General features: G+C 50.0%; 1 protein-coding gene and 1 long non-coding RNA gene across 3 annotated transcripts in view; one reads left to right on the top strand and one right to left on the bottom strand.

The window, feature by feature from the left end:
- The window catches only part of LOC144378156 (uncharacterized), a 22,098-nt gene extending 4,071 nt beyond the window's left edge, over positions 1-18,027 (bottom strand). Inside the window, exon 1 of the long non-coding RNA XR_013439769.1 lies at positions 17,489-18,027. This is a non-coding gene — a long non-coding RNA (uncharacterized LOC144378156). The remainder of the gene's footprint in view (positions 1-17,488) is intronic.
- Positions 16,908-26,132, top strand: Tfap2c (transcription factor AP-2 gamma). 2 transcript variants are annotated; one of them, XM_005341391.3, is made up of 7 exons: positions 16,908-17,233; positions 18,781-19,266; positions 19,362-19,413; positions 20,820-21,036; positions 21,588-21,706; positions 23,575-23,719; positions 24,592-26,132. In XM_005341391.3, exons 1-7 carry the CDS (start codon positions 17,186-17,188, stop codon positions 24,875-24,877), a joined length of 1,353 nt encoding a protein of 450 aa, XP_005341448.2. In that variant the 5' UTR covers positions 16,908-17,185; the 3' UTR covers positions 24,878-26,132. The 2 variants fall into 2 exon arrangements, with proteins under 2 accessions (XP_005341448.2, XP_077908011.1); XM_078051885.1 differs by lacking the exon at positions 16,908-17,233 and adding an exon at positions 17,799-18,632.

Here is a 26,132-nt window from a genome sequence, read left to right as displayed (position 1 = left end):
GGAGATAAGCCGGCAGATGCCTGTGGACTAAGGAAGGAGCTCCCCACACCCCCCTGGAGTTCCAGCTCTGCTACTGCCATGATGCCCTGGGGCTTGGGCTCCCACCCCTCCCTCGGGCTTCCTCCAGGGCCTCCTCTCCATCCTCAAGACCCTCGGATCTCAGCATCGCCCCCCCGCTGCAAAGCCAGCTGACCCCAGGAGTAGGCTGGGCCCCTGAGACTCCCTCACCGCACCCCTCTTTGTCTCTTTAGCTTGAGGCCAGTCTGAGGTGACACAAGTGACTGACAGAGGGGACCCATCAGGCCTGCTCAGGGGCCCACTTTGCAGAACCACAGAGACCCTGACACCTCACTCTGGTAATGGTCAAGGTCCTCGCTTGCCACCACCTCCCCCACCTGCCAGTCTTCCCCCTTAGTCCCACTGGAGACATTCAAATTCAGAAGGAAGGTGTTGGGGAAGGGGGGAGCAGACAGCAGAAAGCCACCCACACGCCTCCCCCAGGTCGCCACAGAGATGCAAAAAGGCAAAGCATCCCTGTGCTGAGGACTTCTATTGTATTCAGGAGCCAGTGCTTCCAGGCTGGCTCCAGACACGTACTTTGCTAAGAGCTGTTAAATTTTTTTTTTTTTAAATACAATCATTATTTGTTGAAAGTATGTGTGTGGGGCTGGGGATGTGGCTCAAGCAGTGGCAAACTAGCCTGGCATGCTTGTGGCCGGGTTCCATCCTCAGCACCACATACAAAGATGTTGTGTCTGCGAAAACTAAAAAATGAATATTAAAAATTCTCTCTCTCTCAAAAAAGAAAGTATATGTGTGCTTTCTTTCTTTCTTTTTTTTGAGAGAGAGAATTTTTTAATGTTTATTTTTTAGTTTTTTTTGGCAGACACAACATCTTTGTTTGTATGTGGTGCTGAGAATTGAACCTGGGCCCCACACATGCCAGGCGAGCGCGCTATGGCTTGAGCCACATCCCCAGCCCCTTGAATACAACATTCTTTCTTTCTTTCTCTCTTTTTTTTTTTTTAAGTTGGGGTCTGGTTAAGTGGCCCGAGGCTGGCCTTGAACTCTTAATCCTCCTTCCTCTGCCTCCCCAATAGCTGGGACCACAGGTGTGCACCGAGTGACCAGCTAAGCAGGACATCCTACTGGCAGACCTATTAGTGCCCCATTTACAGAGAAAAAAACTGTAGGTGCAGAAGGGAACCTGCCTGGTGCTCAGCCAGCTGTCCCTCCCCCTCCTCTCTTCCTTTGGAGCAGTAGATCCTATATCCCAAAACGTACCCATCATTACTGATTCATTTGTGTATTCCCTCATCTATCCACTTAATCCTGCAGTAAATGAGTAGCTGCCTAGTAGCTAGTACTTACCAAGGGCACCGAAGGAGAGTGGTTCACAAGGTTTTGGTCAAGGACTTCTTTTCCTTTCTCTCTCCCTTCCTTTCATTCTCCTGGGGATCAAACCCAGGACCCCCTCCTGCATGCCAGGCAAGCCATTTACCACGGAGCCGCGCCCTCAGCCCAGGACCTCTTTACATTTTAAAACGTGATTGAAATCCTCAAAAAGCTTTTGACTATGTAGATTATCAATACTGACTGTATTAAAATTTACTGAGATATTGAACAAATTTTTATTTGAAAGTGGCAATAAGCCCATTAAATATTAACCTCAAAAGATATTTTATAAGAGATAACCACATTTTTCAAGAAGTATGAAAAAAAATTTAACAAGAATAGTTTTGCCAGTACTGCCATCTTCTTGTAATTGACCAAAATGGGAACACGGAGGGAGAGAGGAAAGGTACCCATACCGGTTCTCAGGCCTGTTAGAAAACATAGAGTTGTTTCTTTGGCCGCGTAAATGTGAGTCTTCATGAAGGGTGGTATTCTGGACAGTAGGGAGTGGGGACTTCAAAATGCAAAGCCTCACAGATGTCCGAGGCAGCACAAGGGTCACAGGGCAGAACTGGGGGGAGCCCACGGTGCTACAGGGGCTGCCAGGATGGCCTGGGACTGTCCTGAACAAGCAAGTCAGGGGCGCGCACGCTAAGCACTCAGACAGGTTTCTAAAACCTGTGAAGGGAAATGATCAGAAAAAGAAGGAAGCCAGAGAGAAAGTCCTGGGGGTTCTGCTGAAGGGCCAGCCTGCTCCGTGGTCCACTCCCTATGACTTTCTGCAGAATGGTATCAACAAACAAACTTCTCTGGCCTGTAAAATTTAAAAAAAAAAAAAAAAGTTTTTTGTAAAATCCTTTCATGTCCAGCGGCTTAATGGAAGGCAACTGTAGGCTCACATCTGCCTCTGCCTTCAGTATGATGTCACGCTCCAGGCAGCCTCTGGAAAATTCCACTGTGTTGAGTGCAAGAGGCAAGTGACATCTGATGCTGTTAGGAAACAGTTGTGACCTCAGGGCCCTCGGAAGAGTTTTGTGGACCCCAGCGCTAAGGGACAAGCCAGCCGAGGTCACCGTGCCTATGGAGCTTCTAGTCTGGTGCTGATGGCTCTCCAGGGGTAGGGGTTGGGGGGACCAGCCTGGTGGCCCTGGGCCTTTGCAGTCCCCTCCTCAGCCTTCTGGGCTCTTCCTGGTCTCCTTTCCCTCACACACCTCTTTCCAAACCTCCCCTTCCTGTTCCTCAGCATGGCTGGGTCTTTCTCTCCCTGGAGGCTCCAGTCTCAGCCAGCCCTAGTTTGTCCAGATTGGAAGCTCTGGTCTGCATTTGGCCTGTGGCCTTGGGCGAGTTATGTGGCCCTGCTCAGCCTCCTTGACTCCCTTTTATAGGTGAGGAACTAAGACCAGACTCAGGGGCCATTCCATAGAGCCAGAGGTTCTATAGCCAACCAACACTTATGACAGGGCCTCTCCTGGTGAGTTCTGTAAGCGGGGAACATAACAGGGAATGGAATACGTCCTCGGCTTCCAGGGATTCTATATCTTGGAGAAAAGGAAAGTTTCCATTCATCAAACAAGTCTTTGCTGAGTACCTCCTGTGTGCCTGACACTGGATGGAACTTTTAAAACTCCCAGGGCCACACTGTGAGCTTCTGTGCAGAGACTGTGAAAATGGTGTCTGACTTTCCCTTGTTCCTGTTGGTCATTTGTCTGTCTTCTGGAGAGAAGCGTCCCCCCCAGATCCTGTGCCGGTTCTTCCCTGCTTGTGTGCTGCCTTGCTGTGGGGTGGAGTTCCTTTTCCACTTTGGACATTGGTGCCTCAGACAGTAAATGGCCAACCTTTCCTCCCATTCCATAGCGTCTCTTGGCTCTGTGGATCGTTTTCTCGGCTGTACAGATGCTTTTCAGTTTGATGTCATCTCATTGTCTATTTTTTTTTTTTTTTGGTACTGGGATTTGAACCCAGGGGTGCTTAACCACCGAGCCATATCCCCAGCCCTTTTTAATATTTTGTTTACAGTTATGGTCTTGCTGAGTTGCTTGGGACCTTGATAAGAGCCTTGGCCTAGCTGAGGCTGGCTTTGTGGACCCCACTGCTAAGGGACAAGCCAGCTGAGGTCACAGTGCCTATGGAGCTTCCAGTCTGGTGCTGATGGCTCTCGAGGGGTGGGGATTGGGGGGACCAGCCTGGTGGCCTTGGGCCACCTGGGCTTTGAACTCCCAATCCTTCTGCCTCAGGCTCCTGAGAGGCTGGGATTATAGGCCTGCACCACTGCACCTAGCCTCATTGCCTATTTTTACATTTGTCACTTGGCTTTGGGGCTCATATTCAAAGAATCATTGTCCAGACCAGGGTTATGGAGCTTTTCTCCATGTTTTCTTCTAGGTTTTCCATTTCAGGATTTTTATTTAAGTCTTTAATCCATTTTGAGTTGATGTTGGTGTGTGAGTGAGAGAAGGGTCTGAGTTCGTTCTTCCACACATGCATATTCAGCTGTCTCAACACCAGCAGGTGACAGACTTACAAAGCATATCATCAGAAAACACAATTGACAGAAGTTATCCCTATACATCCACCTAGACCTTTTTAAAACAAAAACTGCACAAGGCCAGTTCATTTCTTCATGATTTCTACACTTGATTTAATTATTTTCTTCCTGGGCATCAAGCATTTTAGTTTTTCACTTTTGAAAATTAAGATATAAGGCACCTATAGTAAAGTGCCCGTACCTTCGTGTGAAGCTCAACCAGCATGCAGAGTCAATATGTTCTTTTTTTTTTTTTTTTAAATATTTTTTATTTTTTAGTATTCGGTGGACATAACATCTTTGTTTGTATGTGGTGCTGAGGATCGAACCCGGGCTGCACGCATGCCAGGCGAGCGCGCTACCGCTTGAGCCACATCTCCAGCCCCCTCAATATGTTCTTATCAGCATTACCCAGATGAAGATCTAGAACTTTCTGCTCTTTCCATACCATTTGCCCGTGCAGCTGAGTTAACCACCATCCTGACTTTCACCAATACTGGTTAAACTCGTCTGTTTTTTCTTTTTTCACCAGGGATTGAACCCAGGGGCACTTAACCACTGAGTCAATCCTCAGTCCTTTTTTAAAATTTTTAAATTTTAAGACAGGGTCTTGCTAAGTTGCTTAGGGCCTTGTCAAATTGCTGAGGCTGGCCTTGAACTTGCACAGTCTTTCTGCATCAGCCTCCTGAGTTGCTGGGATTACAGCAATATGCCACTGTGCCTGGTACCTGTTTTGTTTTTATTTGATTTATTTTTGTGGTGCTGGGGATTAAAACCAGGGCTTTGCATGCTAGGCAAGCACTACACCACTGAGTTAAACCCTCAGCCTGAATGTCACCTGTTCTTGGCCTATTTTGCTTAATAGTATGTCTGTAAGGCTCATAAATGCTCTGTCACGCAGCAGTAGTTCATTCTTCTTTATTGTGTGGAGCACCATTATATAGAGATACCAGAATTTACATATTAATCCTACTATTAGTAGACACTTGGGCTGTTTCCGGTTTGGGATTATCTACATGCTAGATGCCAGGAGCACCTTCCCTAGTCTTGATTGCAGAAAATACCTCCAGACCTTGCCATTTGTCCCCTGGAGGGTAAATGACCTCCTTTAGGAGCTACTGATTTAATCCCCCAGCTCTGCCTGAGGTGCTGGACATTCTAGACCCACCACCCTTCCTAGACCAAAACATGACCTCCTCACAGCCTCACAGCCACACTGGCGCACCGGTAAAAGACACTGGGTCTTTACATCTGAACATTCTGAGAAATTCCACCCACAATTGGAGCAAGAGGTGTGCATGCTTTGGGAGTAGGAAGGACAGGACATCTGGATTCTCACACTTTTTCTGGAAGATTGGATCAGAGAGATGAGGCCGAGGTGGAGTTTGACATTGGCAAAGGAATTGACTCAGGAGTAGCACAACAGGACTAGAAGCAAGAAAGCAGATAAGATGGTCAGCAAAAAGACACAGGTGCAAGGGAGGTCAATTTATTCTATGAATGCAGGTGACATTTCAATCTGCAGTTGGCAGATTGGCTGTCATTTTCCCATTTAGGAAGAAAAAAAATTAGGTCTGTGTACCTTAGACATCTCAGGTCCCCAACTCATACCAGAGGCATTAACATCCTAGATACCAGTGAAAATTGATGAAAGTAGTTGGGGGAAAAAATCAAAGAGAAGATAAGCTGAAAGAAAATCGAGCAAGAAGCATAAATAGAAGAGAAGAAGTAGCCCCCATGACCAGTGAAGGAACGGTGCCAATCAAATGTGACATTTTCTTTCAGGGTGGGCTATTTTATTGGCAAAAATTAAGGGATGATACAGTCCTGTCTATGACACTCGGATCTGGCACTTTCCCTGGACTGCTGTTGGGAGTGTTAAGTGAGTAGGACATTTTTAGAGGCTAGACTGTGCTGCCCTTGGCTCTGGCCACCTGGCCCACTTCTGAACCTTTCCTACAATAAGCATTCCTGCATCTTGCAGGCTCCAGGAGGCTGCCCCTGGCCTAGCTCTGGCAGCCTGGGCACTGTGCTGCGCAGGCTATTTTAACAGACAGCCTGACTCAAGTTGTTAGGGTGTGTGCTTAGCCTCCAAAAAACATGTTCATACTCAGTTTCTCATTCCTCCTTTCTGCCACCGGTCTGGCTCTTGAAGGCTGAATGATGAAACTATTCCTGGAATCCCCCAAATATGAAATGGAAACAGTAAGAGCTCCCATCTAGGGTCCATGTGTACACTAAAGGAGATAATACATGCACAGTTCTTAGAACAGTACAAGGCACATAACAAGCAGCAACACAGCTATTAAGCATATGGGAAAAGCCAAATAAAATCCAAAAAAAAAAAAAAATTCCATTGGCAACGATTGTAAATGTTAGTGAAATTGAAAACCACTGAGCCTGGTGCAGTGGCGAGAGCCTGTAATCCCAGAAGCTGGTGAGGCTGAGGCAGGAGAATTACAAATTCAAGGCCAGCCTCAGTGACTTAGTGAGATCCTATTAAAAAAAAAAACAAAACTGAAACCAGTGGTAAGGTATGGTGGAGGTGGGTGAGGCAGAAGAACAAGAATAAGAGGAGGAAAGGGAAGAGAAGAAGAAAGGAAGGAAGGAAGAAGGAAACCAAGGAGAAAAGCAAGAAGAAAAGATGCAAAAGTACATGTGCAATTGCATGAAGGACTGCTGCTACCCTACAACTAATGCAAAGGAGCACATTGTTGCTCCATCCTCAGCACCAAAAGAAAAAAGGAAAGCAAAGTGCAGGAGGTAAAGTCCACAAAGAGTCCACTACTGTTATTGAAAGGCCGTTAGTTTAATAGGATGGACTTCATATGCAATCTGCTTTATCATAGTATATATTATACAGATTATAAACAGAAAACACTTGTCAATCTCCAGGAATGGGGATGTGGGAAAACTGTTTGTTTTTTTCCATTTTATTTCCTTTTGCACTTGGATTTTATTTTTTTTTCATTCGGGTCTTTGCTCAAGGATCACCTCATTTGCCTGGGTGGCTCTTTCAAGAAGCCCCTGTCCCCGCTGTCTCCCAGCCTCTCTGGTCTTCCTTTCCATGTACCTGACCTTATTATGGTTGCATGTACAAAGTGTTCCTAGTCTGCCTCCTCAAGAGCTTTGCACTTCTCCAGGGAAGGGACTTGACCTCTGTGCTGCCACTGTCCCCTGGCACGTGAGAGGTGCTGGCAAGCTACCTGCTGAACGCGTGAGGAAATCCACTACCTGGTGAGATCATCGGAGGCTGGAACAGCATTTTATTTTCTAAACGTTCTCTCTGGGCCACTGCTCCACGGGGACAGCACATGGGTACTGAGTGAGTGCATCTCAGCCCCAACTCCCTGTAACGATGGCTCCTTGTGTCCGGACTTCAGCTTTGTCTTAGGGTCTCCTCTTTCTGTCCTCCTAGGTTCCAAAGTCTGCCCTCATCCCTAGTCTAGGTCGGCCTTCAACAGGCCTCATTATACTCATGCGCAGCCCAGAGGGGGGGCGCTGCTCAGCCTTTGTTCTTCTCCATTTCTTTCCTCTTCCCCGCCCTTCCTCCCTCCTCCTTCCCCTTCTTCCTTCCAGGCTTCTATTTTAACAGTTTAATACTTTCTTCATTTTTGTATGAGGATTGAACGGTTGCTCCACCACTGAGCTACATCCCCAGTCCTTTTTAAATTTTTATTTTGAGATAGCATCTAAGTTGCCTATACTGGCCTCTAGCCTGCAATCCTCCTGCTTCAGCCTCCTGAGTGGCTAGGGATTCCAGGCATGGCCACCACACCTGGCTAACACTTCCCACAGGCCAACAGAGGCTTTGTGCATTTGGAAATTTTGTCAGTTTTGTTCATGCTGTCTCCCCGGCACCCACAACAGAGCCTGGAACACTGTAGCCCTCCAACAACTGTGGAGGGGATGAATGATGCCTCCTGGTCTAGACTGAAGTTTAAAGAGGGCAGCCTTCCTGCCTGTCGACAGCCCAGCAGAGGCCCTGAGACTTGAGTGAAGAAGGAAGGAAGGTCTTCCAGCTCTTCTCATTTGCTGATGAACTGATGAATCCAGTAGGTGACCTTGGCAGAGGGGAGTGCAGGGAGGTGGCTGAGTACGAGGGTGGGGCATGAACCCTGGAGGTGGGGGGTTGGTTTGTGAGTCAGTGGTTCACCTGAGAAATAAGATTCAGGGGGCTGGGGATGTGGCTCAAGTGGTAGCGTGCTCACCTAGCATGTATAAGGCACTGGGTTCGATTCTCAGCACCACATAAAAATAAAATAAAGATATTGTGTCCACCGAAAAACTAAAACATAAATATAAAAAAGAAATAAGATTCAGCCTGGGACAGAGAGAGTGGCCTCTTATGAGAGAAAAAACCCTCAGTGGTAAGAGGAACTGGTATGTGTAGCACGTTGGTAATAGTGTAGCTGTGACAGCACACTATGCACGTGCAGGTACTATGGAGCATTAGGTTTGGAACACTTGCTGCACAGTAAGTGAGGCCATCTGAAGCCACGTGTTGCTTCCACACTCCACACACCTTCTCATTCAGAGCTGCTCTGGGTGAGAGGGGCACTGCTGTGATCTCCACGCTGCCGATGGGAACACGGAGCCACTGACAGGGAAGCACTTTGCTCAAGAGACAGCAGCATCAGGATTTGCACCAGACCCGGCTCCTCACTGCGGTCTCAGCCACTGGAGAATGGACAGGAGTGAGGACCTTGCAGGAAAGGCAGACAATAGCTGCCCACCGTCATGGCAGCCCTACAGAAGAAAGGACCTTGAGGCATTGAGACTTCCTGTTTCCTAGAGTCCACCCTGCGAGGCCCTGGCCTCCCCTTGCCCTCTGCCTGCTGCCTCTCTAGAGCAGGCTGGAGTTCCCAGAGCCCTTTCATCCATATTTGATTCGGAGGCAAAGAAAACCCTGTGCCCCGTGTGCACCTATCAACAAGGCCTCCCTGTGGAAACAGGGAGGAGAGCTCTATGCTGGGAAGAGGTGCAGCTTAGTGAGGGAGCCTGGGCAAGGCCCTGGGTCTAAGCCCCAGCAACAAGCAAGTAAACAAGCAAACAAACAAACCAATCCTACCTCAGGCCCTCCCTCCCTGCCCAGGCTCTTGGCTCACCATTTTCAACTCTTAATACCCATTTGGTAGGAAAAGGAGGGATCGGGCCTGAGCTGCATAGCCACACAGTCAGCAAAACCAAGAGCAGCCTGGCTTTATTTAAAATGTTGGTATTTTGTTATTCGTGGATTTTTTTTTTTTTAAGATTCATTTTGATTTTTAAAATAAAAATTTAAAACGTTGCATTAGGATGCTGACTACTGAGTTTAGGGTCTGTTCCTAACTCTGCTTGCTTAGCCTTAATTCTAGCCTGTTAGCTGCCCTTGCAGGGAGTGGGCCCTTCTCCTTGGCACATCAACAGTCCTGGGGCAGAGGGATGGTCCTCTGAGGGCGGTTTCTGACTTTCCTTGACTGGAGTCCAGAGGAGATGCGGGTGACTTGCTCTTCTGGATAGGAAGGGGCTGGGAATTTTGGTTTCTGCTATTCATCTCTTTTGAGGTCTATTTTTAATAATCTAATTCTTTGCATTGAGAAGAGGAGATGGGCAGGATGAGGAGCAACACATACACAGGGAGAATCAACCAAATTCTATTTTTAAAATATCGTGTTGGAGTTAATAAGCTAAACTTCCTTGGCTTCTGCTCTTTTTTCTTCCAAATATGTATGGATTACAGAATTTTTATAACACTGTATGTATGAATGAAAGAGTGTTTCTTTAAAACAAAATAAAATCCAGGTCTAAATGAGACGTTTTGAGTAGGGTAAGCTGGTGGTCTCAAAAGCCAATTTGTGATAAGATTAAAGAACAACATCCTTTCAATGTATAAAGAGTTTACAAGACCGAGACCACAGCATCCCTTAATGCATGCAGTTATGGCTTCAGAATAGCAGACCTGACTCCCCATGCAGTTTCAGAGTTGCACAGATGAACAAGGGAAGAAATCGTTTCATGCTTATTTTCTTGGGATCCTGTGTGCCAGTGGGACGCCAATGTCGGCTGCCCCAGATCACCTGGAGGCTTTAGGGCTCCACCCAAAGCTTCTGATCCAGGAGTCCAGGGTGGCCCTGAGAACTGGGAGTTCTGCTGCCCCTGGACTGGGCCCTCCTTTGAGAAGGACCCACTTTGGGTTAAGTCCAGGATCTGAGTACATAACGACTTTCCCGTTGGCAAGTAAATGAACCTGGATGTGGTCATAACAGGTCTATTTCTGCGGCAGGAGGCATCTTTCAACAGAATAAAAATGCATTATTGTCTCATAAGATAAATTAGGGCAGGGTAGTTAGGAGTCTTCTCTGTACATATCTAAGTTTATTTATTATGTATTTTTAGAAAAACGAATGTTGGCTGAAGACATTTCCAATTTTTTGTTTTAGAAGCTAAAGATTTTGTTCAGGGAAAAGGAGAGATTATGCACACATACATGTGTGCCCGTGTGGTGTGTGTATGCATGTGTGTTGTGTGTGTGTGTGTGTGTGTGTGTGTGTATGTGTGTGTGTTTGCTAAAGTTTTTTCGGTTGGTGAACCTGATATTAAGAAGGGTTTGGGCTGGGGATGTGGCTCAAGCGGTAGCGCGCTCGCCTGGCATGCGTGCGACCCGGGTTCGATCCTCAGCACCACATACCAACAAAGATGTTGTGTCCGCCGAGAACTGAAAAATAAATGTTAAAAATTCTCTCTCTCTCACTCTCTCTCCTCTCTCACTCTCTCTTTAAAAAAAAAAAAAAAAAATAAAAAATAAAAAGAAGGGTTTGGAGACTGATATTTATTTTATATTGTAGACTAGATCTACAATATAGAATATTTTTTCTTTTACTTGCTGGTTTTAATTTGGTGTTGAGTTTCACTGGCTAGAGCTCCCCTCTGGATCCCTGGGTTGCCATGGTGACATTTTGGCCTTTTGGGTGGTGGTGTTGTTTTGGGGCTGGCAGGCCCCACTGGAATGAGTTCTGACACGCAGGACTCGGAGCTTGGCGCCAGGGCCTGGGAAGCCAAGGTTGGTGTGCCACGTGAGGGAGATGCCGGAGGAAACAGCGGGGACTGCAGCCTGGCGGGTGGAAGTTTAAGAAGTAGGCAAAGGGGAAAGGAGGCAGCACTGCTTGTGGGCATGGTCCAGGGAGGCCTGGAACCTTGGAGAGAAAGGGCCCAAGGGAGGTTGGGACTTGTCCAAGTGTCAGTTATTTGGGCGGGGGGTGGTGCTGGGGATTGAATGCAGGGCCTCCTCCAGACCCCAAATGCTGATTTTTCATAATGATGTATAGTGACAGGACAGGAGCTCAGTTTCTGAAGGCAGATAACATATATGGGCATTAGCAGTGGTTAACATATCTTCTGGGTTTTGTTTTTGTTGGTTTAAAGATACAACATAGTAGAAACAACAAAGACCAGTAGTAACGACCCGCCCCCCCCCCCCCCCCCCCGCAAAAAAAAAAACCTTCCTTTCTGGACTACATTTTAAAAATAAAATCAATATGTTCAATAGTGATGAGTGTGTTCACTTTGAAAATTAATTATAACAAGACACATTAATTGCAAACTTCTCCCCAAGGAAAACAAAGTAACAAACAGAACCGAAGCCCCCACCCTAAAGGAAATACAAGCCAGCTTTATCACCCCTCCTCCACACCCCCATCCTATTGCTGGGCAAGGAGGTCTGGCAGGATCTTACAGCAAGGTCCATGTCACTCTTAGACTAATATGAATGATCAAAATCCTAGTTTCCTGGCTGGGAGTGCAGCTCAGTAGTGGAGAGGGTGATTAGCATATGCCAGGTCCTGGATTCAATCCCCATCACAAGAACCAAAGAAACAAAACCAGAGACCCAAACAAAACAACAAAAACCACCCCCCAAAACCCTAATTACACGTCCAACTAATTTTCCCTGTTTTTGTATTCTGCCTTCTTTGCCCCAAGAGGTGGCTAGACACAAATGCTTAAAACCCTTTTCATAAAACTGTGGCTGTGCTCAAACAAAAACTTTTTGTTTTGCACAATGTGAAAAATTTACATGTCCTTCTATGGATGGATCTGTCATAAAAATCCCTTGGTGCATTTAAAAAACCGTGCCTTTGAAGGCTCCTGGGGCAGGAGCCACACAGGAGGAGGTCAGCAGGAGGTGGTTTCTCCTGACACTTCTTTCTTCTAAAGCACATAAATGTTAGAGAAAATTTGGGAGACATGTCCAACTCACCTCCCTGGGAAAGAAGCTATTTGGGTGGCTTGGGCAGGGTTTGTGTGAAAACCAGAGAGGACTTGGGGGAAAAAAAAAGTAGTCTGTTCAAGTCTAATTTCCCTTCCTGCCTAGCTTGAGGGAGCAGGGGTGTGGTGGTCAACAATCAGCTGTATTTGTCTTTCTTAGGACCAGTCTATCTGACTGAGAGCTCTTAGAGTTTTTTTGTTTTGTTCTGTTGTGTTTTGACCCCCTGTCCATGTTGTTGTTGGGTTTTCCAAGTGCGTTACCTTTCTCCACCAGGCAAACAGTCTGAGATAACCAAGGTGTAAAGAAACTTCTCTGGCACTTCAGGAAGGCCCTCCCCGCCCCTGCCCAGTTCCTTCCTTCCCAGAGGATTCACTCACTGCAACTAGTTCGATTTCAGCAGGACCTGGAAACCTGTGCCGGGCCTGAAGTCAGGTAGGAAAGACGACTGCGAATTCATGGAAATGTTAATAATTCCAGCTTTGGAGGCTAAAGAAATGTAGAAAGTATCCTTTGTCGGTAAGACAAACAATACGCATAAAATCTGTTGGATGACCTCTGGCACAGCACGTCATATACATATGTAAAGATCCTTTAAAACTCGAGGGAAGGCCCTTTTCCAAAGGCTAGTTTACAGTTTCCAAGGGAGGGAGGCGGGCAGGGAGGAGTAAGGAGGACCTTCCAGGTGTGTCTTCCAATCGCGATAGCTGGTTTTGGCTGTGAATCTGTCCCCCCACCCCTTCCCTCTTGCGTTAATTAAATGAACGCTCCGAGCGTGAGTTTTCAGCACACGACTCGGCCCTCGGGGAGCTGTTTCCTCCCCTGCGCCTGCTCTTAAAACCTCAGCTCCCGGAGTTGAAGGCCTGCAACATGAATTTCCAGTTCCTAAGGGTGAGAAGTGGCGTTTGCGTGGAGGGTAGTTGCGGTTCCCGATTCCGGCAGGGAGGAGAGGCGAGCTCAAGGACCGCTGCTAAGCTTGAGGGCTGGCGGCTAGACAGAGGGCGCCTGCCGGGTGCAGGGTGGCTCTCGCGCTCTGCGGTGGCTGCCTCTCCTGCCCAGTACTGGCGCAGGAAGACGGGTGCGCGCCGCCAGCGCCTGGCCATAGTGGGCCTTCTCTTCTCCCGAACGCGAACAAGATAAGTGAGTTAAAGCCTCCGGGCTTAGCTGTCCTGGAGGTATATGGTGACCTAGGACACCGAGCGGGGAAGGCCTCCAGGTACAGGGGGCCCCCGCCTGCGCTCGGAGCGGTTAGGTCGCGCACCGACCAGCCCCGGGACATTAATGGAGAGGTGATAGGCAAGCTTCCAAGCTGAGTGGCCTCTGGCTGATTGGGCTCCCCAGGCGAAGGGCTGGGGAGAACCAGGACTGTCTCTCTTAGCGGGACCCTGAGAGCAGTTAGACAGTGGCTTTGGATACTACTAGGCTTTGAGGTACTTGGACAACTCAAAACCCACCTTTGCTGCTATCAAATGGGACAGATGCCCACGAGGTCTCGGTTTGGAGAGCGCGGTACAAATGTGCGCCGGTACCAGATCTGGGACAGAATTGACTGGGCCCCCCTCGGAAGCTTGGAACCTCAAGTACCCTCAACTTGGCGCTTCGCTTTGCTTGTCTGTAAAGAGGCGTTGTTTGGGAGGAAGACTAAGGATCGAGAAGCCGCTTCCAGTATGCGGCCTGTCGCAATTCGCTAGAGCCAGGTTGGACCTAGACCCGAGGAGTGTGTGTGTGTGTGTGTGTGTGTGTGTGTGTGTGTGTGTGTGTGTGCGCGCGCGCGCGCGCGCGCGCGCAGCGGCCGCTTTGCATGCTATTAACAACTCTGTTATTTATTTTTATCAAGATTGTTAATATTTTGGAGTGCCTGTGAATTGATGAGTGTAGCGCTGGAGGGGGTGCGGCTTAATGGCTTTACATACTTCTGGGTTTCCAGTGAAGCCCAGTGTGTGTCCAGTGTTCCGCGAAAGAAGGGTGAAGCACGACAACCGCCCTCTTCTCCCTGATTAACCGCAGCCTCCGGCTTCTGAGCCTGCTCGACTTGGCGGGCTAGCCATTGACTGAGGTCAGGCTGTTGCAAGGGGTGGGACAGAGGTCCGGCGCAGGGTCCGCAAAATCGCTTGGAGGCCTCCACCTGCGGATCGGGACGCCTCTTCCTAGGGGCCCAATCCAGCTTTACCCGCGAAACTGCCTAGTTCGGCCTGGAGTGGGGGTGGAGATTGGACGGCTGAGGATTTTGGCCTGGGGCCTGGAGCCCTGTTTCCAAGAGGCACTCGCCCACCCTCTTCCGAGGTGGTTCACAATTGGGGTGCTGCTGTTCTTGCGAACACCTGGTCGTCCCTGGTCTGTGCTTTCTTGGGCCATCCTGAGGCTCCCAAGCGAGAGTGTGTGTGACTGCGGGCCCCCTAGGGGGCGGCAGTGCGGAGCCCCTGAAACCTTCCACCCCCGCATCCCTGTTTCCGCCAGGCGTGGATCCTGACGGTTAGTCTCGCTGCTGCGAGGCCTCTGGGGGTCCAGAGTGGCCATTCTACCCTCGGTGCTGTCCGCCTAAGGGCGCAGCCCCACTGTGCCGCAAGGGGCAGGGGCTTCGGAGTGAGGTTTGTTGTGGGGGCCAGAGCAATCGGTTCACAGTAGTTCTCTGCTAAGAAGTGGAGTTCACCGAAGGCTGAGGCTTCCGGCACCTTGACAAGGGGCGCGCGCCTAGGTTCCGGCCCGAAGCAGATGGTGTGCAAGTTTGGGCAGGGTTTCCAGAGACGGGAGGATGATTTTTTTTTTTTTTTGAGTCGCCTCCCCCATCGCGGGTTGCGTTCTAGCGCGAGCGCGAATGAATGGCCTTTGCCAAGTGGTTCCGAAGTCTGCTCTCTTGGGTCTTCCAGAGAGGCAGCGAGTGGACCCTAGGTGTCCGTCGACTTCCCCGCCTCCGCCATTGCCACTCCCAGGCAGAAAGGAATCTCTGTTCCTCAGTGCGGCTCTGGAGAGAGCTGCCGCGGGAAACAAGGACAGCTAGGGCCTGGGGTATGGAGTAAGCACCTTTCTTCCCACTCCTGGCGCCAGCCTGCAGGTAAAGTTGCAGGCACAGAACAGACTACTTTCTCTCATGCTGCACCCCAGGTCGGTCTTGGAGGAAACCGCGAGGCTAGAAGGCAGAGTGGTGGAAAGCCCAGCGTCACCCTTTAGAGAATCTGGGGCGCCCGAAGGAGGCGCCGGAGCCTCCTTCTCGCGAGAGCCCTGGGACCCCGATCTTCCTAGTCTTGGGCACGAGCGGCGCTGGGGTCCAATACTGGCATCCAGCAGGTGCCGGGGTTCTCCTATCTGCGAATACCAGGAGCGCTGGCTGTTTCTGCGGTTATTTAACCCCCCAGGCTCCTGTTTTGGAAGTGAGGAGTCAGGATTGGGTATGTCGTTTAAATTCATTGTGCTTTGTACTTAGTTCAAAGCTCCGCAGACATCCTTGGCCCCAAAAACCCCAGTGATTTCAACTTTCAGGTTTTTGGTCTCACATTTGGTCGAAAAATCACCTCGGACCTGGCTGCTCCCTAAGGCGAGGGGGAATGTTCCCCTTGGAGGACATGTATTTTTATTTTAGTTCTTACTTTGAGGCCCAACTGGGTCTAAAGATATGCTCAAACAAACCCGAGGAAGAGCAGGAAGGTGGAGGAAGACGTCCTGTTGTGGATGGGAGAATCAAGTCCACTCCAGGTGTTTGGGGTGGAAGGGGGCACTTGTACTGATCAGTATTGATGATTGCAAAATTGGATTAGGAATCAAATCGAAATAGTCTCCTCATCCAATCCCCTTAGAATATTTAAATCCAGACCCGGAAGCCAATTGGGATGTCCAGACAAATTTTGCCCTCAAGAATTAAAACTTTCCTCTTGTAATAAAAAAAAATCAATTATAATAATTGAGTTAATGAATTTCGTTTCTTTAAAAATGAACACTGAACGTTGCTTTCAAGTGCGGGCATCAAGTACATGTGAAGGAAAGGAGGCAGAGTTTAGGTAGAATAAAGTTTCGTTTTCTCCCTCCACCTGTGGAACGGGCATGCCCACTTCTCTTCCCCATACCCCCTTACCCCACCCACCTGTGGCGCTTCGATTTTGTTGTACCCCGCACCTCTTGGTTGGCGAGTAGAGCCTTTTGAATGGCTCGCCCGAGGCATTTGCAGATCGGCTCAACTTCTGGGCAGGTAGAATAAGGTGCTGCCTCTTAGGCGCTAGGGCGGACTCCTCAAGAAACCTTTCTTCACCCGGTCCTCTGCGTCAGGATGGCGTACTAACTTGGGAGAAGACAAGGGGTGACTGGGGCGGATCTCGGGGCTCCAGCTGCACGACCCCAGCCTAGTTCTTGGGGGCAGGTGGGGTGAGGGTGTGTAGTTAGATTAAGGGGACACAACTGTTGAGACACTCCGCACGCAGAGTGTCCACTTCCAGGTGACCTCGGTCTTTTGGAAATCGTGAAAAGGCCCTTTACGTGACAAGAGAACAGCTCGTGGGTATTTGGTTCACAGCTCTGCCAATCTCAGGTGCGTGCAGGGTGGGAGTGACGAGGAAGGCGCGTGGGGTCCTCAGGCCTCGCTGGTGTGTGGTTCTTAGCGAGGTACGGTCGACTGACTCCGCTTCTAGCCCCTCGCAACGTCGGGCCAGGCGCGACGCCAGGTCCGGGTGCGGGGCGGAGCTAGGCTGGGACTGGCTGGGGGCCGCCCCGCCCTGCGCCTGGGCCTCCGCGCCGGCCCCCGGGGAGGAGTTATGATAATTTCCTTCTCATTAAGGCACTCGGGTCCCGCGGCTATCGCCGGGACACGGTGCGGGTGCGGCTTCCCGGGTCCACGGCAGCGGTCTCTACACCCGCGGCGGCAACATCTACGCTCTTACGTCCGCCGATGTGCGTCCAGTGATCGGGACAGCAAGGCCCGCGCGCGGCGGGGCGGCGGCAGGCGCCTGGTCACCGTGACCCCAATTTTGGATTTACCGCTCGGGGGGTGGGGGGAGTCTGGATTTAACTGGCGACTGTTTTGGGGGACGCCGGACGCCATGTTGTGGAAAATAACCGATAATGTCAAGTACGAAGAGGACTGCGAGGTGAGCGGGGCTCAGGGGTGCAGGGGCGCAGCCCAGCCCCGCTGGAGTACAGTCGCGGAGGCAGGGACACCAGACCCAAGTCCGGGACGAGTGCGCAAGAGCCCTCATCTCTCGGCGGAGCCCGGTTGGGTCCTCCCGACACCCCCTGAGCCCCTTTCTCCGGGTCCCCTTTCCAGTACCGCTCTTTTCCTAAATACCCAGCCCTAGGGAACAAGGCCTGGAAGGAGAATGGCAGATCCCACCCACAAAGCTTACCAGTCGGTTTCCTCCGAAGAGAACAGCCCTCCTTCCCGTTTTCACGGAAGAGCGCCCGTCTGCAACCCTTAGACGTGGCTTTTTCGCAGGAAGTCTTGGTCTAAAGGGATCAAGTGAGACTGCCTGCCGGCGACACTTTTTGCAGAGCCTCCTCCGAGGAGGGCATGTCACCTGCCCCGCTACCTCCTCAGGGAAGCAAGAAAGCAGCCGAAGCTTGGCTTTCAGGAGAAGTGGGGGCTGGGGAGTGTTGGGGGGGGTGCTGAGGCCACATGGGGCCCTAAGCGCTCGGGAGTGCTCCAGCCTGTCGGACAGGTTGAGCTAGAGTTTCGGAGAGTAGGAGGGAGGGAGGCGGCGAGCGGGAAGAGGAAGAAGACGCAGGCGGCGGGAGTCGAGCACCCGGGCGCGTGCAGAGGGGAGTCCAGGCGGCCGGGACGCTACACCGCACGCCGTCTCCTGGACCTGGAGGGGCTGCCCCTGCTCGCAGACCCGGACACTTCCGCTAGGGGGCGACAGTACCATGTTTCTCCTGTTTTCCTTGCTGCCCTTGTGACCCCGGGACAGATGGAAACACATCTTTTAGGAATTAAATCGGGCCGCCGAGAAGCGAGGGGACGAGAGCAGGCAAGGTTGCCCAATTTTCAGGGTCTTTTCATTCTCCCTCTGTACCCGCAAGTGTGGGAACTGGCCTTGGACGAGCAGGCCGATCTTAATCTTAGCTCCACTTGGCCCGGCCTGGCTTGCAGGGAGGATAGCCTTGGCCTCCAAGCGTTCCTCCCCTAGATCCTCGGGCGATGTTGGATGGCAGGCATTGCCTGGGGGCGTCACCTGCCCGGAGGTCTTTGTCCTAAGGGCGTGGAAGGGAGGGTCCCTGGGGCGGGGAAGATGCACTCCTCCCGGGCTGTGCGCTTTATCCGTGTCAGTTGCTTCCGTTTTGCCGTGCGACTCCAACATGTGCGGGCTGAAGAGCGAGCGCGCTCGGCTAGGCGTTTGTCGCAGGCCGACTCACCCCCGGATCGCTGGCTGCTGCCTCTACCCCGCACTTACCTGGCTTGGGACCCGAGGTCCTGAGCAGGCGCCTCTGAGCGTCGTGGCCACCGAAGCGCCTAGACCTTTGCCGCCCGGCTCGGCGGACTCATCCCCCCAGGTCTTAAATCAGTCAACTCACAGTTGACTATGAAATCCCGGGATCCGACCCGAAGCGGGACCCGTGGGATTCACGTCTCCTCCAGCCGCCAGCCGGTTCGCTGTAGCGGGGTTTCGCACTAACCGGATCTCTGCTTTTCTCTTTACAGGATCGCCACGATGCGAGTAGCAACGGGAACCCGCGCATCCCCCATCTCTCCTCGGCCGGGCAGCATCTTTACAGCTCCGCACCGCCGCTGTCCCACACTGGAGTCGCCGAATACCAGCCGCCACCCTACTTTCCACCGCCCTACCAGCAGCTGGCTTACTCTCAGTCGGCAGATCCCTACTCGCATCTGGGCGAAGCCTACGCTGCGGCCATCAACCCCCTGCACCAGCCTGCGGCCGCCGGCAGCCAGCAGCAGGCCTGGCCCGGCCGCCAGAGCCAGGAGGGCGCCGGCCTGCCTTCGCACCACGCGCGCCCGGCCAGCCTGCTCCCCCACCTCTCCGGGCTGGAGGGAGGTGCCGTGGGCGCCCGCAGGGATGCCTACCGCCGCTCGGACCTGCTGTTGCCCCACGCACACGCCTTGGACGCCGCGGGGCTGGCGGAGAACCTGGGGCTCCACGACATGGCTCACCAGATGGAAGAGGTGCAGGTGAGCGGCTCGGCTGGGAATCGCTTGCCTAACAGCCACCCCTCATGCCACGTTCACCCCACACTGAAAGGAAACTTTGTCATTTCTCCCCCCAGAACGTTGACGACCCACACTTGCTTGGGCCCGATCAGACTGTAATCCGCAAAGGTAAATAGTGACCCAGAGGTTTTTCCTCCTCTGGCTCCGCGCGCGGGCAGCCCAACTGGTGAAGTTACCAATTTGCAGCCAGGATGGGGCTCCTGGGTGGTGATCATGGGACATTGTGTGATAGAGGGGACCCACAGGGACTGAGGGAGCCTAGGTTTGTAGGAGGGACAAGACTGGATTTTTTTTTTTTTTTTTTACCCCGACGTGATTGAAAAGGGAGCTCTTAGGAGCTGCCTCTTAATCTCTGGAGTTGCTACTCCTTAGTGTTCTCAGGGAAATGTGGCTCTCTGAATGCCAGAGGGTGTTTTACAGAGTCGGAAAAGTCTCCCAGAGCTGGTATTGTGATTAATTCCCGGGGTAGAAAAAAAACGAAGCTGGCACCTTAGTTATTGGTTCTGTTGACAGTTTTAATTGTGGAACGAGTTGATGTGATTTTTTTATTTCTAATTTCAAACACGCATATGCGAGGAGTAGTTAGTTCTGACCTGCAAGAAAAGTGTTGAAACAGTTTGGGCTACCAAATAAACAGACCTGAAAGGGACAGAGCTGCATGGTCAGTCAGAGATTGGGTTTTTGCAGGGGAGGGAGGAGATGGAGAAAATTGGATTACTTTGAGTGGCTTGCAAATTTAAGTTACATACTGATAGGATTTCCAATCTGGCAGTTTTGGGAAATGAAGTCAACCTAAATTAAGAGTCAAGGTTTGTTACCTGAACTTGAAGTGTTTGAGTAGGGTAGGGAGTGTGAGGAAATGGTATTTGGGGAAAAATTGGAAAATAGAATTTCCCAGTAAACTTAACAACAACAACAAAAAAAGGACTGATTTGTATTTTAAAATTTATTGTGATCAGCTGCATTGAAGGGTTTTGGCAAAGGATCTGAATTTGTACTGTGCTTTTCGTTGTTCATTGATTGAGGGGGAACAAATCACCACTTATTTAATATTGAAGCAGTTTTCTGAAAACAAAAAGATGCTATGCTTGGAATCTTGACTAATTGATTTTCCAAGGTGTTATCTTGTGAATTTCAGATTTATCTTTGAGGAAAGAACATGGCTTTAAAAAGCCTGCTTGAGCAGGGTGTGGTGGTACACGCCTGTAATCCCATCTACTCAGAAGGCCTAGGCAAGTTTGAGGCCAGCCTCAGCAACTTAGTGAGACCCTGTCCAAAGTAAAAAAGGGCTGGGAATGTAGCTCAGTGGTAGAGCGCTTGCCTAGCATGTGCAAGGCCCTGGGTTCCATCCCCAGTGCCTGTGGGGAAGGTCTCCTGGCAATTTGTGATACAGCATGTGAAGCTGTTTGTCTGACGACTGCTTTTAGCTTTGGTTCGTGGGTTGTTTTTTTTCCCCCCCAAAGGTCTCTTGCTCAGATGCAACTCTGACCACTGGTCCTGGTCTTGTCTCTCAGGTCCCATTTCCATGACGAAGAACCCCCTAGGTCTCCCCTGTCAGAAGGAGCTGGTGGGAGCCGTGATGAATCCCAGTGAAGTCTTCTGCTCGGTTCCAGGAAGACTGTCCCTCCTCAGCTCCACGTCCAAATACAAAGTGACGGTGGCTGAAGTGCAGAGGCGGTTGTCACCGCCTGAATGTTTAAATGCCTCGCTGCTGGGAGGTGTTCTCAGAAGGTACTGGGCTCTGAGATTGGGGATTGGAAGGGGAATGTCTAAAAGGGCTTGGAGGTATTTTTAACATTTATATAACTTTTATACCTCACGCTGAATGGTAATGGGCTTAGAGAGAGTTTTCAGTACATTTCTCTCTTTTCTTTTAGAAAGTGCCAAATGCAGAAGGAAGTGCTAAAACAGCGCTAACAAATTATCATTTGGTTGGGATTTGATTCTATGCATGAAGCAGCAGCATCTGTACTAGGAGAAGGGGGGCTGTGTGGGCTTCATTCCCCCAGGGAGTTTTTGGGAGGTTGTTGCAATTTTACAAGAGAAAATTCATCTACTCCAGTACAACTTGCTGTGTTCTGTGATTAAACAATAACAAAATCCCCACAGCAGAAGGCAAGTGATTCTCTGGAAGGGTTTTGATTTTTAATTTTACGGGGATGAATTAAACAAGGTCTCTCATCATGTAGGCGTTGATGGACTTCAGCTCTGACAACAGAACATAGGGACTGTAGAATTTTCAAAGCGTGGTTTCTTGACAATAGTCAACTTTCTTTTCCCAGAGCCAAGTCCAAAAATGGAGGCCGATCTTTGCGGGAGAAGTTGGACAAGATTGGGCTGAATCTTCCCGCTGGGAGACGGAAAGCTGCTCATGTGACCCTCTTGACATCCTTGGTGGAAGGTCAGTGCTATTCTTGTTTTGTGGTGTTTTTAAGTTTTAGTGCTTTGTCAACAAAGAGGCAGAAAACAATTCATAAGGCTCAGTTACAAGTAGAGATGAAAGCAGTTTGAATGGTCATGTTCATTACAATGAATCATAATTTTACTAATAAGCTAACACTTGTGTATGACTGCTCATGCACTCTGCTCTGGGTTCCCCCAGAAAGTCAGTGTTAAAAAAGAAATTGGTTTTCCCAGTCAAAATCATGCCATAGGGGTGAAGAAAATTTCCTTTTTTATGAACGTGTTTTTTGAAAGCTGATCCGATGTTACAGCTTTTAAAAGTAGCTTATTAGCCAGGCGCCTTAGAGCACTTCAGTAATCCTTGTGTCTCTGGAGGTTGAGACAGGAGGATTACGAGTTCAAAGCCAGCCTCAGCAAAAGCGAGACCCTGTCTCTAAATAAAATACATGTGGCTCATCCCCTGAGTTCAATTCCTAACCAAAAAAAAAAAAAAAAGGCAGCTTACTTACTGATGGTCAAAAGTAGCACTTCTGAAATAGTTTTGTAGCTGTGGTCTATCGGGATTGTACTCGCTGCACACACACAGTGAGGCGTGCCCAGGTCAACTCCTTTCCTTCCATCAAAATGGGAACACACCTGTAATCCCAGTGGCTCAGGAGGCGGGTCAGGAAGAGCTTAAGTTTGGGGTCAGCCTTAGTGAGACTTTTGTCTCAAGATAAAATTTTCAAAAAGGGTTAAGGAGCAGGGCGCAGTGGCACATGCCTGTAATCCCAGTGGCTCGGGAGGCTGAGGCAGGAGGATCTCAAGTTCAAAGTCAGCCTCAGCAATAGCGAGGCACTAAGCAACTCAGTGAGACCCTGTCTCTAAATAAAATACAAAATAGGGCTGGGGATGTGGCTCAGTGGTCGAGGGCCCCTGAGTTCAATCCCAGGTACCAAAAAAACCCAGGGATGAGCAGTGATTCTCTTCCTAGTTCTTAGATTATAGTATGTGGTGTTTTTAGTTTCTTGGATGGGAGACCCTTCCCCCGACCTGTAAAGTAGCCAAGAATGCACTATGGCCCCCGCCCCTCACCCGCAAAGGTGTGCTGGCTCTGGTTCTGGGCTGGGGAAGCCAATGAGAAGTGGGCTCCAGGGCAGCACAGCTTTTTGAACACTGTATGTCCCTGGCCTCTTGGTGTGATGGTGGTGCCGAGACCTGGCACAGACCCTCTACCCTTTTACGAGTGGCTTAGAGGTCAGGGTGAGGAATAAGGGCTGCTGGCTTGGGAATAGCTGCCCTGCGGGAAGAAGTGTGGGTTTTGCAGGAGGAGTGCGGCTGTTTTGCGGGGCTTCCTGACCAGCCAGGCAGGGGGCTTGAATGAATGTGCGCCTGGAACAATGGCTCTCAGATTCTGATCCCTAGCGGTGTGTGCGGCCCCTCTACCATCTGGGGTTTTTGCAAAGCCCTCCTAGTCTTGCTCCCTGGAGCCAGGAAAGGCCCCTTTCTGGTGGGTGATGATGCACTGGTCTCCTCCTGAGGCCCCCTTCACTTGACAGAGGAGCTTATCTCCCTTCGTCTTCCTGCTGCCCCACAAAAAATTTGCCTATCAAGAGGAAGTGTGGACCTCTGGTCACGGAGCATTCTCAAGCACAGGAACGGACGTCAAGTGCTTGGCCCCCACCTGTGCTCCTCACCCTCCACACCTGGAGGCCGCCCTGGAAGCCCTGCCTGCCTGTCTGCCATGGAGTTTTTGCCCTGCGTGATTTCCTCTTAGAATGCAGAGCGACTTGCAGACAGTCTCTGGGAAAGAGAAAGGGCAGTTTGCTGGAATTTCCTGCAGCCATCCGAAAACCTAAACCTGTTGCCTGTTGCTGATGATTCTAGGTGAAGCTGTTCACTTGGCCCGGGACTTTGCGTACGTCTGTGAAGCCGAGTTTCCTAGTAAGCCAGTGGCCGAATATTTAACCAGGCCTCACCTGGGAGGGCGGAATGAGATGGCGACGAGGAAGAATACGCTGCTGGCAGCTCAGTGAGTATCCATACTGTCTCGGAGCTTCAGGCGTGCAGTCCCTGCAGCTCAGAAAAGGAACCAGTCGTGAAACAGGGTGTAGAGAGGGAAAAGGCCAAGAGATCCCTGGTTCCTGAGTCAAAGCCATGAACTTTCTTGCAGGGCTTGGAAGGGTCGCCCGAGTGTGTTGCTCATGAGCGCTCTGGGCTGCCTGGTTACTGAGCTCAACTTGGTCCAGCCCCCTTCCATTTCTGTATTTGCATAGCTTATAAAAATTTGTTTTATCATAGGCAGTAAAGAGATTGTGTATCTTCTGCCTCCTGATAACACACTTGTTTTTTAAATGCAAAGTTCAGGGTGATTTGAAGGAGTCCTGAGCCAATTAAATGTCTCACATGCTACTAAATGCAGCTGTGGAGTTTCTCATGGAAACCCAAAGGAGGCTGATTTTACAGTCAAGCTAAATGAAGCAGAACAGTCAAGTCAGGAAAGGAGGCAGGAGTGCAGTGAGCCAGCCTGGGCAGAGATGGGGAGTTTCAGGGGATGCATGCGTGATTCTCTGGGTTCCTGATTAAGGTTCATTTATTGGAACTCATTTATACCAAAACAAACTGCCTTGACCTCAGGATCCTGGTGACCTTGGCTAGTTGCAGGGTTAATCCTGTTACTTCTAATTGCAGTGAGGGTAGATAAGAGAGCTCTGGAAAAGAGCTTAGTTCAGACTCTGGCACTTAATAGGTGCTAAGTGCAATAGTTGGCCGTTGGTGGTAGTTCCCTTGCTTGGTTCAGCCAGGCCACCCACTGCCTCCAGGGGTCATCCTCAGGGTGGTTTGTCCTGCACTCCCTTCCTGAAGAGCTGGGTGTCACTCACTGGATTCCTGATGTCTTCCCAGGCAAGTGTGTAAAGAATTCACGGACCTCCTCAATCAGGACCGGACGCCCAATGGCAACAACAGGCCCTCCCTGGTCTTGGAAACGAATATACAGAACTGCTTGTCTCATTTCAGCCTGATTACCCACGGGTTTGGCAGCCAGGCCATCTGCGCCGCTGTGTCTGCGGTGCAGAACTACATCAAAGAAGCCCTGATTGTCATAGACAAATCCTATATGAACCCCGGAGACCAGAGTCCCGCAGATTCTAATAAGACCCTGGAGAAAATGGAGAAGCACAGGAAGTAAAATGGGGGGGTGAGCAGAGGGCGGGAAGGGAAAGGACTGAGGAATCCTTCTCCACTGGGACAGACCAGGAGGCCCCTCCTGCTGGGGGAGGAGCTTCCAACCTCCCCTATCCACCTATCCAAAGGCTTGCAGGATCTTGACCTGCCCTCCTGGATCCCTGTGGCTTCTCCAGCGCTGCAGTGTCTGACCTTGGACACAGGATCCCAAGGTGACAAGTACTGGTTTTTGTTTTACTTGTTGAGCGTTCATTTTTTGGAACCCCATCCCTTCTTCCTCTGAAAGTGGTGCTACGAGTTTTAGAACCTTCTCATAAGTTCCCGGGGGCTGACGAGAAGCCATGCGCCCAGCTGTTGAAACATCCGATTGATGCGGTTCAGATCAACGATAACTTATTTCCTTCAGTGTTAAGATATGGCTGGTTTTTATGTCCACTACATATTGTTTTAAAAAATCAGTCTGTATCTACCTTCTTCGGTGATCGTGCCCTCCAGGAGGAGGCAGAGGTACCGCGTGCTCGGCGGCCAGTGAGCAGGTGCTGGGTGGTGCAAACCCGGGCTCACAGGGGCCTCTGGTTTGTAGGAAACTTGTAGAAACAATGCCTGCTGACGATTTCATTTTTCTTTTTTCTTTTTTTTTTTTTAAACTTTGAAAGTTAAATCTTTAAGTGGGTGACTCTTTGAAACGACAGGTTCCTGTAAGGTACTGAAGCTTTATTTGCATATTTATTTCAGATCTTGATTTTTGAGTAAACTTGAAAAGGGTGAACACAAGCGTCTGCTGCCGCCTGTCACCCCCAAGTCCCTGTGGAGGCTCTGTATTTTGAGGCACAGTGTGTTCAGTGTACAGATTTTATTTATGCATAATTTAATGGGGGTCTGTAAATACTGGTGCACTTCTTACAAGTTTTTGAGAAATAGGACTCGATTTTAATATTAACTTTTAATGGTGGTGGGGTAATCTATAACACGTCTTTAGATTTTATTCATCTGTACACAGGGTATGAAGAATTTAAAAAGCATACAGGGCTTTGTTCTTGGTTTGGAAGATTCTATTTAATCGGAGCTCTCTGTTCAGAAAGCAGTAACTTGGCATCTTGTTCCTGTGGGGCTCATTCACCCTACAGTGAATGTGTGTTATAGTCGGTGTGGGTGAAATGGAGGTTTAGAATTGAACTCCATGCCTGTAAATGTTTCCCCAATCATTGTGTGCATATAATACCTGTATAATAAAAGTATTCTGGATAGAATCTGTGGAA

This window comes from Ictidomys tridecemlineatus, chromosome 5 (assembly GCF_052094955.1).
Source record: "Ictidomys tridecemlineatus isolate mIctTri1 chromosome 5, mIctTri1.hap1, whole genome shotgun sequence".
NCBI classification, from domain to species: Eukaryota; Metazoa; Chordata; class Mammalia; order Rodentia; family Sciuridae; genus Ictidomys; species Ictidomys tridecemlineatus.
This window is presented reverse-complemented; position numbering and strand designations above follow the sequence as displayed.

What these genes read in the sequence shown, in the direction of transcription:
- Tfap2c (XM_078051885.1), top strand. Translation starts at nt 18,438, where the DNA reads ATGTGCGGGCTGAAGAGCGAGCGCGCTCGGCTAGGCGTTTGTCGCAGG. An exon ending in CGGCGGACTCATCCCCCCAG is followed by an intron (nt 18,633 to 18,780) that starts GTCTTAAATCAG and finishes TTCTCTTTACAG; the next exon opens with GATCGCCACGATGCGAGTAG. An exon ending in ACCAGATGGAAGAGGTGCAG is followed by an intron (nt 19,267 to 19,361) that starts GTGAGCGGCTCG and finishes TTCTCCCCCCAG; the next exon opens with AACGTTGACGACCCACACTT.